The sequence below is a fragment of the Tympanuchus pallidicinctus genome, unplaced genomic scaffold, assembly GCF_026119805.1.
Source record: "Tympanuchus pallidicinctus isolate F22 unplaced genomic scaffold, pur_lepc_1.0 scaffold20, whole genome shotgun sequence".
Lineage (NCBI taxonomy): Eukaryota > Metazoa > Chordata > Aves > Galliformes > Phasianidae > Tympanuchus > Tympanuchus pallidicinctus.
Window position 1 is genome coordinate 3907968 of NW_026294722.1, and position 13588 is coordinate 3921555.

Here is a 13588-nt window from a genome sequence, read left to right on the forward strand (position 1 = left end):
GGCCTGAACGCTTCCTTCCCTCCGGGCCCTGCCCTGCTTATCGACCAGGCAGGGCTGGGGTGACCCCGCTCTCCCCTCTCAGTGCCTTCCGCTCCTCATGGCGCAGCCCTGAGCTCTTGGAGAGCTCCCAGCAACCCGCTGTGCTCCCGCTGCCCTCAGCTCTGTGGGCAGGAGGAGGGAGCGAGGAGGCAGCAGGCAATGCAAGGGCGAGGCCTGGGGTACAGCGTGGGCCCCAGCGCAGTCCTGAATCCTTCAGAAGCCCAAAAGCTGCACGGGGATGAGCGCAAAAGCATTGGGGCACGAGGATGCTCAAGCCTGGGAGGAGGCAGAGCCCCATAGGTTGTGGTGCCGGACCCACAGCCCCGGGCAGGGCGCAGCACCCCACGGCACAGCCCGTGTCATTTTCCATGGGACGCTGGAGGCTGCTGAAATCACATCTGGAGTCTAGACTCAGCGACTCCATGGGCCGGGCCTGTCGGCCGCACCGTACCCAGGCCCTGCTGCACACTGTTTGCTTAGCTGGAGGTATTTAATTGGAATTAAAGTGGCCCCTCTTGTTTTTGCGGACAGGGCTGTTGGAAAAGGAGCTGTAAGTCATAGAAAACATCTGTAGGAGGCTGCGAAGGGTCATTAGATGGCAGAATGCAAGGCGCCACTTTTAGTGCTCACAGCCGACGTGGGGAATAATAGCTCAATATGGCTTTTGTGGAGGGGCTGCCAAGCCAGCGAGCACTTTCTATTTATTCTGGCAGAGGGGACAGCTAGAGAGATGCAGGATCCTCCACACGCAGGCCCTGAGGCAGCCATGGATGACACCGCGTGCTGTGAGCTGCACACAGCCCCCTCCTACACCAGGGACTCAAACTTCCCTACTGGGCACAGCAGCTACGGCCCTAAACCTGGGTCTGTGGCAAGAGGCCAGGGAAGGGCAGAGCACTGCAGGAGGGGAAGGTCTCTTAGAAACAGTCAGACCAGGGGCCCAAATCCCACGGGAAGAAAAAGGCTGCCGGAGGGGTCAGGACTCCCATCCGTGGCTTGTGCACCAGGTTCCAGCAGCCAAAAATCACGGCCCCATTACCTCTCCTTCCTTTGAGATGGTTTAATATGAGAGAAAGCAAATGCACAATACAAAATTTAAAAACCGGCCTGTGGTTTGTCCCCTGCCTGCTTTGCACTCACGTAGGAGACAAAGCAAAGGAGAGTGTGGCTGCACGGCCCCGGGGGGCAGCAGGAGGGGTGGATATGTGGTGTACATCAATCCCCACCTGGGCGGCTGCTCCAACACACACAACACGATGCTCTGGCACAACTGTTTCGTCTGTCACTTGCGAAGGGTCTGGAAGGGCCTCAGCCCAGCGGCGCCAGGGTTGGTCCATGGGCAAGGTCACTTCTCTTTCTTGTCACCTTCTATTGTCTCCTCTTTGGAGGCCCTCAGCACCTCCTTGGGGGTAGAGCTCTCCTCGTAGCTGGGGACAGAGAAACGAGAGCAGAATGGTTATCAGGGTCAGCCCTTCTCTGGGGATTGGCACGTGTCAGAACCCAGCCCAGAGCCTGGTGCACCCAGGCACTGTGTGTTTGGGTTTGTACAGTCAGTACTGTGACTGAGGTCGGGGTGGGCTCCTGCCACTGGCCATAGGGAGATGAGCGCTGCCCCACTGCAACCACCCTCAGCCACAGGGGGGAAAGAAGGGGGGGGCACAGAGGGGCCAGGCCAGCTCCACAACTGGGCCCTAAAGGAGGAAACCTGGGAGCACACCAGGGCAGAGATTTCAGCCTCTTTCCCTTTTCATGATTTCTGCCTCGCAGAGGAGGGGCATCCAGCCCACAGCAGTAAGGTGACAGCTGCTGCATGGGGAAAGGGCAGAGCTGGAACAAGCCCCTACCTGGCCAGAGCGACAAAGAAAGGGCACCGCGTGCAATTGCTACATGGCACTGGGGCTTTGCTGCCGGCGTCGGCGGGGACAGGGCTGTTTCTGCTGCATGGAATCAGCAAGGCTGGCTGGCGAGCCGGACACGGTGGGGAAGTGGGTAAGTCTTGGTGTGTGCGGCAAGATTTCAGCAGAGGACTCATAGCTGCAGGAGACAGGAAGCAGGAAGGGAAAGGGGGAAGGACAGGACAGAAAGGAGGGGGGGAGGGAGGGGGAGAAACAGAAAGAAAAAGCAGAAGAGTTTCTGAGTGAGATAGCTGCAAACCTAGCACCCTGTGCAGGCAGAACAGGATCCCCTCCGTCTGCTGGTACCTCCAGGCTGGCCCAGGGCCATGCTGTGAGGGCTGAGACTCAGGGAAGAAGCAGCTCCTGAAGGCATGCATGAAACCGGACAGCTGGAACCTGTGGGGGTATGAGCCTGGATGCTGTACTGGCAACGAGAGCAGCACAGGGGCTGTGTGGGCAGCAGACCCACTGCCTTGCGTGGGGCTGGAGGACAGAGAAGTCTTCCCACACCTGACATCTTAAGATGCAGAGCAGATGGGAGTGGGAGGCTCAGAAGGCTGAGCCAGCTCTGCTCCACGAGGACCCCTTCCCCAGGGCTGCAGCACAGAGCTACCACTGCCCACCCTGCAGCACAGCCTGCACAGAGCCTGGCTGCCCTCTCCCAGGCACTTTACGCATGGCTGAGACCCCAGGGATTGACTCAGAGGAGTTGGTGCAGCACAAAGGTGCAAGGGAGCCACACCTGAGTGGGGGGGGGGATTCCTGCAGCACGGGCCTCTGACCTGCAGGTTAGGAGCCTTGCCACATCCTGCTTTCTCTGACAGCAAATAGAGTGACTTCAGGGGGGGAGCAGGCAGCTTTGCTGCTGGTGCAGCCCATGCTTAGTGCTCTATGTGTCCTTATTCCTCCATAGGCAACCGCCAGGCTCCCCGAGCACCGCGCTGACCCAGGGGCCAGCCCTGCAGCTTGTCTCTCCCATGTGTTTCCTGGCACAGAGAGGAGGTGCTGCTGCGAGCAGCTGAGTCACCACACACAGGGAGAGCGGCTGCAGGATCCCAGGTGCACAGGAAGGACGATCCCAGGACACTCAGTGCCTGCAGCAGCGTCAGAAGTAAACATCAAAGCAGGGGCAGGTGCTGCAGGGCTGTGGAGCCAGCCCAGCTGACAGCCCGGTGGGAACACGCATACCTGCATCTCCCAGGGGAGGGGAAGGAGGCCGGGGGCAGCCCTGTTCCCCACTGTGCAGCTGCTACAGCCTAGGCCCCACTCAGGCACTGTTTTGCCTCTGAGCAGGGTGGGGGGCTTGTACTGGTCCCCCCCCAAGCACAGGAACTCCAGCAGCCCTGGTGGGATGCTCCCTTCCCTTCTTTGCTTCAGGTGTTTTCAGGCAAGCAGCTGTGCTGGGGCCACCACAGCCTCAGGCACACAACAGCCAGCACAGTGGATAAACAGCTCTCTGGCAGCCTGAGGGGGAGGGGGATCTGCTCTGCCTGGAGCAAGGGGACAGCATGCAGGAGACCAAAGCCCACCTGTCTGCAGTCAGTGGGAAGTGGCTGGATAAAAGCATTCAAGAGAAGGAGTGCAGCAAAGCAAAGACCCCTTTTTCTAGATCTATTTCCCCATTTCTGCAGGCCCAGGGTTGCAAAGCGCCTCCTTTATCCAAGCACAGAGGCCGGGATGTGCTTGAACCAGCCCTGGCTGCACTCGCAGCTGGATCCAATTCCATTCTCCCCCACCCACAGGCCCTGGGACACAATGACCAAGTATCTCTGCACCAGGTGTGCGGTCCCACCCTCCCCTGCCTGCCAGCGCATGGGAAGAGCTTGTCACCAGAGCGTAAAGCAACACCAGATGCTGCCTGCCTGTTGGTACGGCACCAAGGCTCCCACACGGCTACGAGGAGGTGGCTGGAGCCAGGGCCAGCGTGTAGAAACACAGACCCACTCCCTCCGCCTACACGCATGCACTCACACACACGCAGAGCATGCCCAGATGAACCCGTCCCTCCAGCTGTGCCCAGGCCTGGGAACATCTGCACGCTTCACGCGCTCCAACGCCACAGGCAAAACAGCTCTGTCCCCAGCTGAGGCTCACCTGAACATTTCGGTTACTTCTCCTTTTGCCAAGGCCACGAGAAGCGGGAATCCGATGCACGCAGGGACCAGGTACAGAAGAGCAGGCTGCCAGGAAGGAAAACGATTGTGAAACCAAACCACAAATTCACTCAATCCTCAGTAGGAGGGCAGGGAATGCTGGCCTTCTCCCTCTGCACCTGTGGCATCTGTCACAGATTGGTTAAAGCTCCAGAAAGCTGCTTCAAGAGCAGCTCATTTTTCCTTCTAACTTGGCCTCCACGCAGACTGGCAAAAGCACCCACAGCATGCAGCTCCTAGAACCCCCCCTTGCTCTGCAGTTCAAGGCAGCTCAGCTGCAAAGAGCCCCCAGAGCACTAACCCGGATGAGTGACGCTGCCTGCTCCAGCAGGGCTCAGTTTCAGGGCTCTGAGCAGGGGGAAAGGCACAGGAAAAGCAGAGCCAAGAGAAGGAATGCATCTACTTTTTCCTGACGTGCTGTGGGACACTTGTGGCCAGGCTGGCGTGTCAGACTGCATGCATCTGTGTGAAGCAGCAAAGCAGAGCTTACCTGGGCATGCTTGAAGATGTGCATGATGAATATGGTCAGGCCCAGCCCAAAAATGTAGGCCACAAAGCTGGTGTAGAAATACGTGTGCGTGTTCTTCTTTAAGCTGTAGGGAAGGGAACAGAGCAAAACTTGTCTTGGGCTGGGGCTCTGGGGTGCCAGTGGCTGAAAATGAGCCAGCTCAGCTATGCAGGGCATCTCCTGCCATGCTCTGTCCCTGCTCATGGGCCACCACAGGCACTGCCACCAGCACGGCCCCCAGTCCCACGAATGCAGTGCAGGCCTGGATGGGTTAACACCAATGCACAGTGGTGGGAAAGGGAAGGAGGTGCACAACCCTGCTGCTGGACAGCTGCAGAGCATAGGGGTCAAGGCTGGGACACAGGAGAGGTCCCACAGCTGCTTTCCCCTGGCAGCCCGCTCCAGCACACGGTGTTTTATTATGGGCAGGCTGCAGGAGCTGGGATTCCCAGCAGGTGCAAGCAGGATGTGGGTGGGAACACCTGGAAAGGCTGGCACAGACTGGGAGGGTCTGTGCAACAACAACAGGAATGAGGCCACACCATGGCGGTGGCACGAAGCTGCCCGTTCCCAGCTGCTCCTGAGCTGGAGACATTCAGTGTGGGGTAACTGCTGAAAGCTACACCCTGGTGGCAGGTGCAGCTCCCTGCGTAGGAAGGAGCTGCGTTCCCCAGCATCTGCCCAGAGGCAGTGAGCACTGCCAGGCCTTGACTGGCACCCGTGTGAGCAGCACGTCCCAGCTGCCAGCATCTCAGCTCTTTCCCACGCTGTCTCTGCTTCCTCCCCCCCTCTCTGCACAGCTCCTGCACTTTGGTGCGTGAGCCAGTGAGGCCCAACAATGCTGCTGGCCTGGCCCCCTCCCAAGGCTTGCCTTCCTGCCCTATGCACAGCAACGCTCACCCCAGCATTCAGGACTTACCCACACCCCAGCCCTGCTCACCTCTGCGTTTCCAAGAGCTTCCTCCTGCACCTCGCTCTTCCTGCTGCTCTTCCACATCCCCACCCCAAGCCCCAAATGAGAGCATAACTGTGCTACCAGCTCGTCCTTTTCTTCTACAACAAACAGCTCACGACACTGCAAGATTCAACCTGTCAGCTCCCTTCCCGACCACCCACTCACCTGATGTCAAAGCGCAGCAGCAAGGCGATGAAGATCCCTGCAGGGAGAAGGGGAAAGGATGGAGCCCGACAAAAGGCTGAGCAACCCCACTGCCCCCGTGCGGCCATCCCTGGGCTCACAGTGCCCTCTCGTGGCACGAGGCACAGGGACGGCACGGGGACAGGGCTGCACAGTGCCTGGCTGTGGTGAGACACCCACGGGGCTCTGGCACTCGTGCAGCACCCAGCCCAAGTGGGAGGCTGTGGGGCTCTGGCAGAACAGAAGGCAAAGCAAGGTGAGGTGAGGAAGCCGCCTGCTCAGCTCCCCACGGCCAATTCAGAGGCAATCCCGGTCCTGTCCTCCCTCGTGTCCTTACCTGGAATGACAATGTCTCCCAGCCCCAGCATGGCAAAGTTGTCAGCCTCCAGGCCCTTCTCCAGCAGGTCCTGAGGGAAAACCACTACGAGCAGAGAAAGGCAGTGAAGGAGAGAACGGGCTGAGCAGACTCAGCACTGCTGAGCCTGGCAAAAAGTGACAAAGGGACAAAGGCAGGACCTCCAGCCCTACCCCAGGCCTCTGCGGCTCCCCTCCTGCTCCAACCCAGGGCAATGGATAGGAAATTGAAGGATTCAGGACCTGCCCCACTTGCAGGTTTCATCCACAACTCCCAGGACTGAAGCCACTGCCCACCCTGCAACCCCTCAATTCACCCCTCCTGCGTTGCTGTTGTTGGGTTTGGGCTAACTGCCACCCCTGGCACTGCTGGTGAACACAGCCAGCTAAAGGCTCTGCAGTCCCTCCCCAACACCTGGCTGATGCAAGTGGTTCTAGAAGCCCCTTCCTGCCTTCATCTTTTCTTCCAAACCCAGTGGCTGAGGCAGAGCCGTGGGTAGAGCATGAAGCTGCTGCTCCTGCACACAGGGAACAGCTACTCACGTTTTATTGGGGCCTCAAACGATTTGGCAACTGTCACCATCACGTTGGTACCAAAAACCTAAGGGAAAGCAGAGGAGTCTGGGGTGACCATGGCTGCATGGGGGACAGGCATACCATCAGTGGCATGAAGCTACAGGCACCTTTCCCACCAGCAGTACCGAGAGGATACAGACAGGCTATCTCAGCTCCTGGGGAGAGGGCACACGGAGGGAAGCCATTGGGCCTGCAGCACCGACCAGGCTGCATTCAGCCCCACTGAGCCAATGTGACACAACAGGTGAAAGGGTGCAGGGTGTCACTGTGAGTAGGAGCCCTCAGCTGAGGGTCCCGACCACCAGCAGGCTGCCTGCTTCAACAGGGACCAGAGCACTCACCAGACGAGCAACATTTTGCCCTGAGGTCATTTATCGCTATTGCACTGTCAGCTTCAAACGTTGGCATCTTTTGGAGAATGGACTGTAAGCACACAGGTCAACCACCCTTATTTCTGTTCCTTTCCAGCTCCCAGCCTCCAGTCTTGGCTACACCAGCAGTAAGCAAATAAAGCACACACTGGCTAATGCTAGAGCTAGTGATTAATGAGAAGTCCTAGAGCAAACACTCCCCCGAGGTGCAGTATGCTCTGCACTTTGCCAAGAAGTGACTGACAGGACTCTACACTGAGACCAGCAAAAAGTATTATATGCAAGTTCTCCTCAGGATTATGCAGGGACACCGTATCGTTGGTTGACTGAGCAATCCCTTTTCCTTCTTGAAACCCTCCTTGGATCTCACTGCAATTAAATCCGTGCCAAGATCCAAATGCCTGTTCCCTGCAGAAGGGCACAGCAAAGGGTTCTCCACTTTAGAGAGACTGATCAGGAATGCCAACCTTGATGGGCAGCAGCAGGAAGCGAAGAACATGGAGCATGGTGTTTTCCAGAACATCCTGAGGATGCTCACGCCCCAAGCAGAGCACAAGGCACTGGTAAGGCTAACTGCTCCCAGTCCAGTGCACTGGAGGAAGCAGCATGCAGACCAAGAAGCTGCACAGCTGACACCTCTGACACAGGCAGCACTGGCCAAGTACAAAATAAGACACAGTAGCCAGGCTTAAACAGTGAGGGATTACTCAGGCAGCTGTAGCACTGCTGGACAGACCTCAAGGTATGCAAGTTTTAAGGCTTCTGGAAACAGAGTAATTCAGAAAGTGGATGCAGACAGGAAAAACTGAGGAATACAGACATTACACAGGACTCATGAAAAAGGGGATTCAGAATCACTGCAGAAAGATAAGGAGAACCTCAGAATAAAGACACTGGAGTGCTGTACTGGCTGAGGGAAAAATGCCTGGAAGCATTCCAGTATTTAGTTCTCTGTGCAAGAAAACAGAAGGATGCTAAGGAAGCTGCCAGATGACAGAGCTGAGGAACTAATACAAGCAGGATCCACGTTATCCCAGAGCAGCCTCATCTGCCAGCCAGGCACAGGGCAGCCCTTAGTTATAAATGGAGATCACCAGGATGGGACGTGCTGAACACATGGGCAGCCTACAACAGCCAGGCTCCCAGATGAGATCCCTGCCTACACTGGGATCTCCAAGTCAAATATTTTTTAAGATACAATTGGTGATCCCCATTCTGTCATCATTTGATTCTGTCGTCATCCCCACCACACCCTTTTGGGCTGAGGAGATGGAAATCCTGAGTAAAAGTTCATGTCCAGCCAGCATGCTGCCTCTGAAGAGGCACAAGGCCACGCACATGCCTTCTGCCAATGGCTGCAACTCGCATCTGCCCCAGGGAAAGCTCCTGTTTACCCAGAAGACGTCGTAGATGAAGAGGCCCCCAAGCAAGATGCAGCCAGTGCTGACGTTGTTCAAGTGCAGCAGCTCCACTCCATTGAGGGAAAATGCCAGCCCGAAGAGATTGTTGGCAATCCAGTGCTGAAAACAACAGAAAAGGAGACCTGGGTTCCACGGCACATGCAGAGCCCTGGTCTTGCATCCCAAACCCCAGCCTTAGCCCAGCACCCCCCAAGGACAGTTGAGGCCCGCTCACCTTCCTCAGCAGGTACCAGACCCCAACAACACTGCTCAGGGCCAGGCACACGAGATCCTTGGTGTCAAACTCGTAATTCACTATTTCTGCAATAAAACACAGAAGTCATGCTTGAGGCAGCCCTGCCAGCTCTCCTTCCTGCGCAGAGCAGAGAAGGCCAAGTTCACAGCAGGCACCAACACAGACCGCAGTGCTGCAGCCCCAGAAGAGGGGACTCTCTTCCTGCACACGGCCACATCCACAGTCACCACATCCAACCTGCACGTGAGCATGCAGCCTGCACTGGCAAGACCAGACCTTCTTGTCAGACTCTGCCACATGGACAGCATCTGTGATACTTCTGTCAGCAAGGAAATTGGATTCAGACACTCTCCTATGGCAGATCAGCTCACTCTTCCTGCACCCAGTTAACTCCTGCTGGTATCAGTTGAAGTATTCCTTTACCAGTAAAGCTACAGGGCAGACACTTACCAAATCACAGCCTACCAGTGCAGAGACTTGAGTCAGATCAGTGGAGGCAGCACTGCAGTCAGTACTACATCATCCAGTGAGCTTAAAATGCATGCGTTTAACATCAGCTCCCCCTCTGTAACACTGTTTCTGGGACTTCCCTGCCAGGCACAGGTAATCAACAGGGAGAGTGCCAGCCAGTGTAAGATGAAGCACATGTCTGTGCAGAGCTGGCAGGGCTTACAGTAGGACACACAAGGCACAGCAAGGAGCAAGAAGCAAGTCTCTGAGGCTGTTTTGAAGGGCTGCATGTTGAAACAAGCGAGCAAGAAACAGAAACAGACTGGCAAGCCAGCGTACCTTCCTTGCTCTCCCCGGAGCCCTGGGTGAAGAGGAGCTGGTACTGTTTGTTGGGGAAATTTGCAGGGAAGAATCTGTTCATCATGGGGCTGAAACGAAAGTTGGAGAAAAGGAGAGTTCTAGAGAAACCCCACACGGGGCCCTGCCTGCACCTCTGCAAGACAGCACTGCAGCACGAAGTGTCAGCCTCCCAGCAGGACAAGGAAGTCTCAATTTTTGCCACGTCAGGGATCTAGTGTAATCCCCAGCTTGTCACCAAGCAGGGGAGCTCATCCTCCCCAGAGGTCTGATTTGCCTGCACGTGGCTGTCCCTAGAAACTCTCTAAGGAAAGAGACACAAAGCATCACGTGCAGGAAGCAAGAACCCATCCCTGGTGTGCACACACTGGAGACAAACAGTCCCCACGCACTGTATGGGTCTGCTCACCCAGAACTGACTATGCCACTAGAAGACAGCTCTGCTACCGAGCTGAGAGCAACGATGAAGCCTGAGCAGAACAGCAGAACTGCTCTAGGGAAAGCATCTAGCCCCCAATGTCCCACAGCTCAGGAAACAGGAAACAGATTTTAGTGCATCTGTTACTCAAACAGCACGAGGTTTCAGCACTTTGCACCAAACAAAGGATGGTGCCACAAGATCCAGCTGCCAGTTTCAACTGTTCCAGAAAAGAGAACAGGGGTATTTGAAGAGCTCTGCCCTCCACAGAGCAGTGAGGACAGTGCCAGGCCAGAGCAGCTCCTTGGGGTGTGATGTTGGTGGGACACACACTTACCAGGAGCTCAAGGCAGGAAGGACTCCTGAGCCTTTGGGATGACCTGGCTCCCCTAGGAAGGGCTCACAGCACACTCAGGACATGCCTCCCCAAAAAGCTGTCCAGATCCACCAAGAGAAAACAGGCAGCAAGCAGGACTTGGCCCTGCCTCAAAGCACCAAGGCTCCAGAACATCCAAATCAGCCCAACACCCTGCAGCCTCGTGACTGCACCCTACCTGATGGTGTGGGATAGGGCGAGGATCCCCAGCACAAAGAAATACATAGAAAGCAGAAGATTGATGTACTCTTGAGAGAATATCTGCAAGACAAAACCACAGAGAGGTTACAACTGCATTCTCCCAGCGTGAAGCATAAGAAAGTGCTTAATGTGGTAACTGGCAGCTGCTCCGTTCATGCCCCAGGGAAACAGGAAGAAGAGTCCAAATAACCCAAATTCTTGCATTGCTAATATAAAATAAATTGGAAAGAGCAAAACAAATGCAACAGGCCTGTGAGTTGTGACACATCTATGAGCCTCTCAGTCAGAAAAAAAATAACCCCTGTGCTGCAGAAAGGAGGGCAGAGCCTCCCCACTGCATCCCCACAGGGCAGCTGGAGCAGAGCGAGGCAGCGTGCCACTCCCAGGGCAGCACTGCCTTCCCTGCCCCACTTTAGCAGGGTATTATTAGATCTCCTGCCCTCCAACACACACAATGCCTTTCCTCAGGATCACATCCCTAATTCAGAACGTGCTAAAGCCTACGTGCTCACACAGGAGGAAGAATGCTGGAGCACCAGAGCTTAGAGCAGGATGCAAATACGAAATGGAAAAACCACATGCAGTGGTTTCCACGGTGTCATGCTACACATTCAGTGTGTCCTTTCCTGGTGCCCACAGAGGATCCTTGCAAAGGCCAGAACTGTGGATCTGGGGGCTGCTTTATTACCCCACCATCTGCAGAAGGTTGGCGGATGCTCTGCCTTACTGCCACTGGCCTAAAGGAGGAGCTGGTCTGAGCAGGGAACCAGAGGTGCTTGAAGTCAAGGCACCTTTTCCATATGGCCTAAAGCATCTGCTGCTGGGACTGCTTCTCTGTGACTCAAGAACTCATTAACTCAGTTTCTTGGATCCGCACATCTAAAGAGGCTTCATCTGGACACCATGGGCTCACTCATGAGCTCATCTTCACCAGCAATTAGCCAGGGTCACAGCTGAGACATCTTCAGAAGCACAGCAAGGAACACAACAGACAGCAGCATTTGCAATTCAGAAGTGCTTGGACCCCCTCCAGTTTTGGCTTGTGCACCTCCAGATCACCCAAGGAGGCAGAAAGAGCCCAGGGGTGAGCTCAACTCTCAGCAGCTCTGAATTACCCGAAGGCTACGCAGCCTGGGGAGAACTCTTGAGAACAGGCACAGCACGGAGGAGGCAGGCAGTGTGTTCATGGCACGTCAACACTGCTTGCTCACTTACTTTAAAGAAGAGGTAGAGGCCCAGAAGGGTGCAACTGGCAACAATGGGAAAACGAGCAGCATCTCGGCTGGTAATGGTCTCTGGCATCTCTGAGGAGTTCTGGGGAAGGAAGGAGAGGACACAAATGGATTACCTTGTGGCCCGTGCTCTGGCTTTGTACTTGAGCAGACACTCAGGGCTCCATGGCAGCACTGCCATTGGCTCCCAGTCGTCTGCAGGGTTGCGACTGGATCGCAGGCAAAGCCCAAGACGGAAGAAAGCAGACCTGTCTGCATTTGTCTTTCCAAGGGCTGCCACAATTCACTGCACTTTTCCTCCTGAGAAGGCAGAAACCCTGCCTCCCATACTGACGTTTCTCCTTTTTTGCTTAGAGCAACGCTGTGCACCTCGCTGCTCGCGCCTGGCCGTTCCCACAGCCTCCCCATCTGTGCACACCATATGTTGCCCACCCTCTGAATGCCGTTTCTCTCCAATCACCTTCTCATTGCTCACCTCACTTCTGAGCCACTCCTTGTGTTCAGAAGACCCAGATTCCTCAAACCGCTTCGTTCCCCAAACAGCTGTGCACCAACACAGCCAAACCCCCTCTGAGCCACTTCCCAAAGCAGACCCCTAGCACCGGGAACGACAATTGCCTCCCCAGCTCTTTTCCCACCACAGGAGGCACAGGGGCTGCGCCCTCGGTGCTCAGGGCTGGAATCTCGGGCAGCAAACACCCCAGTCCGTCGCTTCCTAAAGCACACATTGGCAGGAGCCACTGCGCAAAACGACTGCGAGAGAACAGCAGTGTGGCCAAGGCACAGCCGCTGCCCAAGGGGACACGGCTTCCCGCGGTGTGCAGGAAGGGAAATCCCCACAACACCACAGCCGTTCCCTGCCGCAGACCTGCTGCACGCAGCTCCGGCGCCCGGACCATAAGAACAGCTGACACCATTAAACGGAGGCACGGCGGCAGAAACGGGGGTTCAAAACAACAGCTCGGAGAGGCCCACGCGCATCCCCCAGCCGCCGGGCTCCGAGCAGCAGGGCTGGGACACGAACCCGGGCCCGCCCAGAGCCGGGCAGCGCGGCGGGGAGCAGCGGGGGTTTCGAAGCGAGGCGGGGCAGGGACAGCCGAGCGCCCAGGGAGCTCCGAGGTCCCGTAAAGCCGGAACGGGGCGCTCGGCCGTGCGGGAGCCGCGCTGCCGGGGGCGGGAGGCCCGGGGTACCTTGCTCTTGGCGCAGCTGACGGAGCGCAGAGCCCCGAAGAAGATGGGCAGCAGCGCCATGAGGACGAGGCTGCCGTAAGCCAGGGCGATGCCCTCGGGAGTGGCGGGAGGCCGGGCGCCGGCGGCGGGCACGGCCTGAGGCCCGGCGCTGCCGTTCTGCGCCTCCGCCATGGCGCCTGCTCCCGCCGCGCGCCAGGGACACGTCCCCCCTACCGACCGGAAGTGCGTCACACGGCGCCGCGTCAGCGCCCGGCAACAGGGGGCGCGTTGCTAGGAGACCGAGCGCCGCACCCCCCACGGCCCGGGCCAAGGCCTGAGCGCGGCGCTGCGCTCGCTTTGCTGCCCACGGGGCCGGGCCCGGCTATTCTACTGCCTCCTCAACCCCCCCCAAGCCCCGCCTTCCACCGTCCGGCCTGACTCCGAGCCCGGATCCCACCGCTGAAAGCCAAAACCCCCCCCTTTCCTCAGTGCCGTGGAAGGACGTCACGCTGTGTCCCCCAGTGCTGTCCCTTGGGAGGGCGCGGGGCGGCACGGCGGGGGCTGCGGTGCAGCGTGGGGTGTGCAGGCGGAGGGTTTGCCTCCTGGGTGGGACGCTGTGAAAGAGAGCGCTGCGGGCCGAAGGGATGGAGAGGAAGGGGGAATGGTTTTGTGCTGCGGGGTCCAGGGGATCCCA

General features: G+C 57.3%; 1 protein-coding gene across 4 annotated transcripts; it reads right to left on the reverse strand.

The window, feature by feature from the left end:
• Positions 1–1084: 1084 nt before the first annotated feature.
• Positions 1085–13119, reverse strand: HM13 (histocompatibility minor 13). Of its 4 annotated transcripts, XM_052683803.1 has the most exons (14): positions 12916–13119; positions 11708–11806; positions 10470–10552; positions 9480–9568; positions 8670–8755; positions 8429–8554; positions 6631–6688; positions 6071–6154; positions 5716–5752; positions 4578–4680; positions 4029–4114; positions 2241–2330; positions 1884–2073; positions 1357–1466 (listed from the first exon to the last, which is right to left on the reverse strand). In XM_052683803.1, the coding sequence occupies exons 1-13, from the start codon at positions 13084–13086 to the stop codon at positions 1923–1925; spliced, it is 1263 nt and encodes a 420-aa protein (XP_052539763.1). In that variant the 5' UTR covers positions 13087–13119; the 3' UTR covers positions 1357–1466; positions 1884–1922. The 4 variants fall into 4 exon arrangements, with proteins under 4 accessions (XP_052539764.1, XP_052539766.1, XP_052539763.1 ...); XM_052683804.1 differs by lacking the exon at positions 1884–2073 and having other exon boundaries at positions 1085–1466; positions 12916–13118; XM_052683805.1 differs by lacking the exon at positions 2241–2330 and having other exon boundaries at positions 12916–13118.
• Between the last annotated feature and the right edge of the window lie 469 nt (positions 13120–13588).

What these genes read in the sequence shown, in the direction of transcription:
- HM13 (XM_052683803.1), bottom strand. Translation starts at nt 13,086, where the DNA reads ATGGCGGAGGCGCAGAACGGCAGCGCCGGGCCTCAGGCCGTGCCCGCC. An exon ending in GCCTCTACCTCTTCTTTAAA is followed by an intron (nt 10,553 to 11,707) that starts GTAAGTGAGCAA and finishes TTTGTCTTGCAG; the next exon opens with ATATTCTCTCAAGAGTACAT. An exon ending in GAAGTAACCGAAATGTTCAG is followed by an intron (nt 2,331 to 4,028) that starts GTGAGCCTCAGC and finishes ATACCCCCACAG; the next exon opens with GTTCCAGCTGTCCGGTTTCA.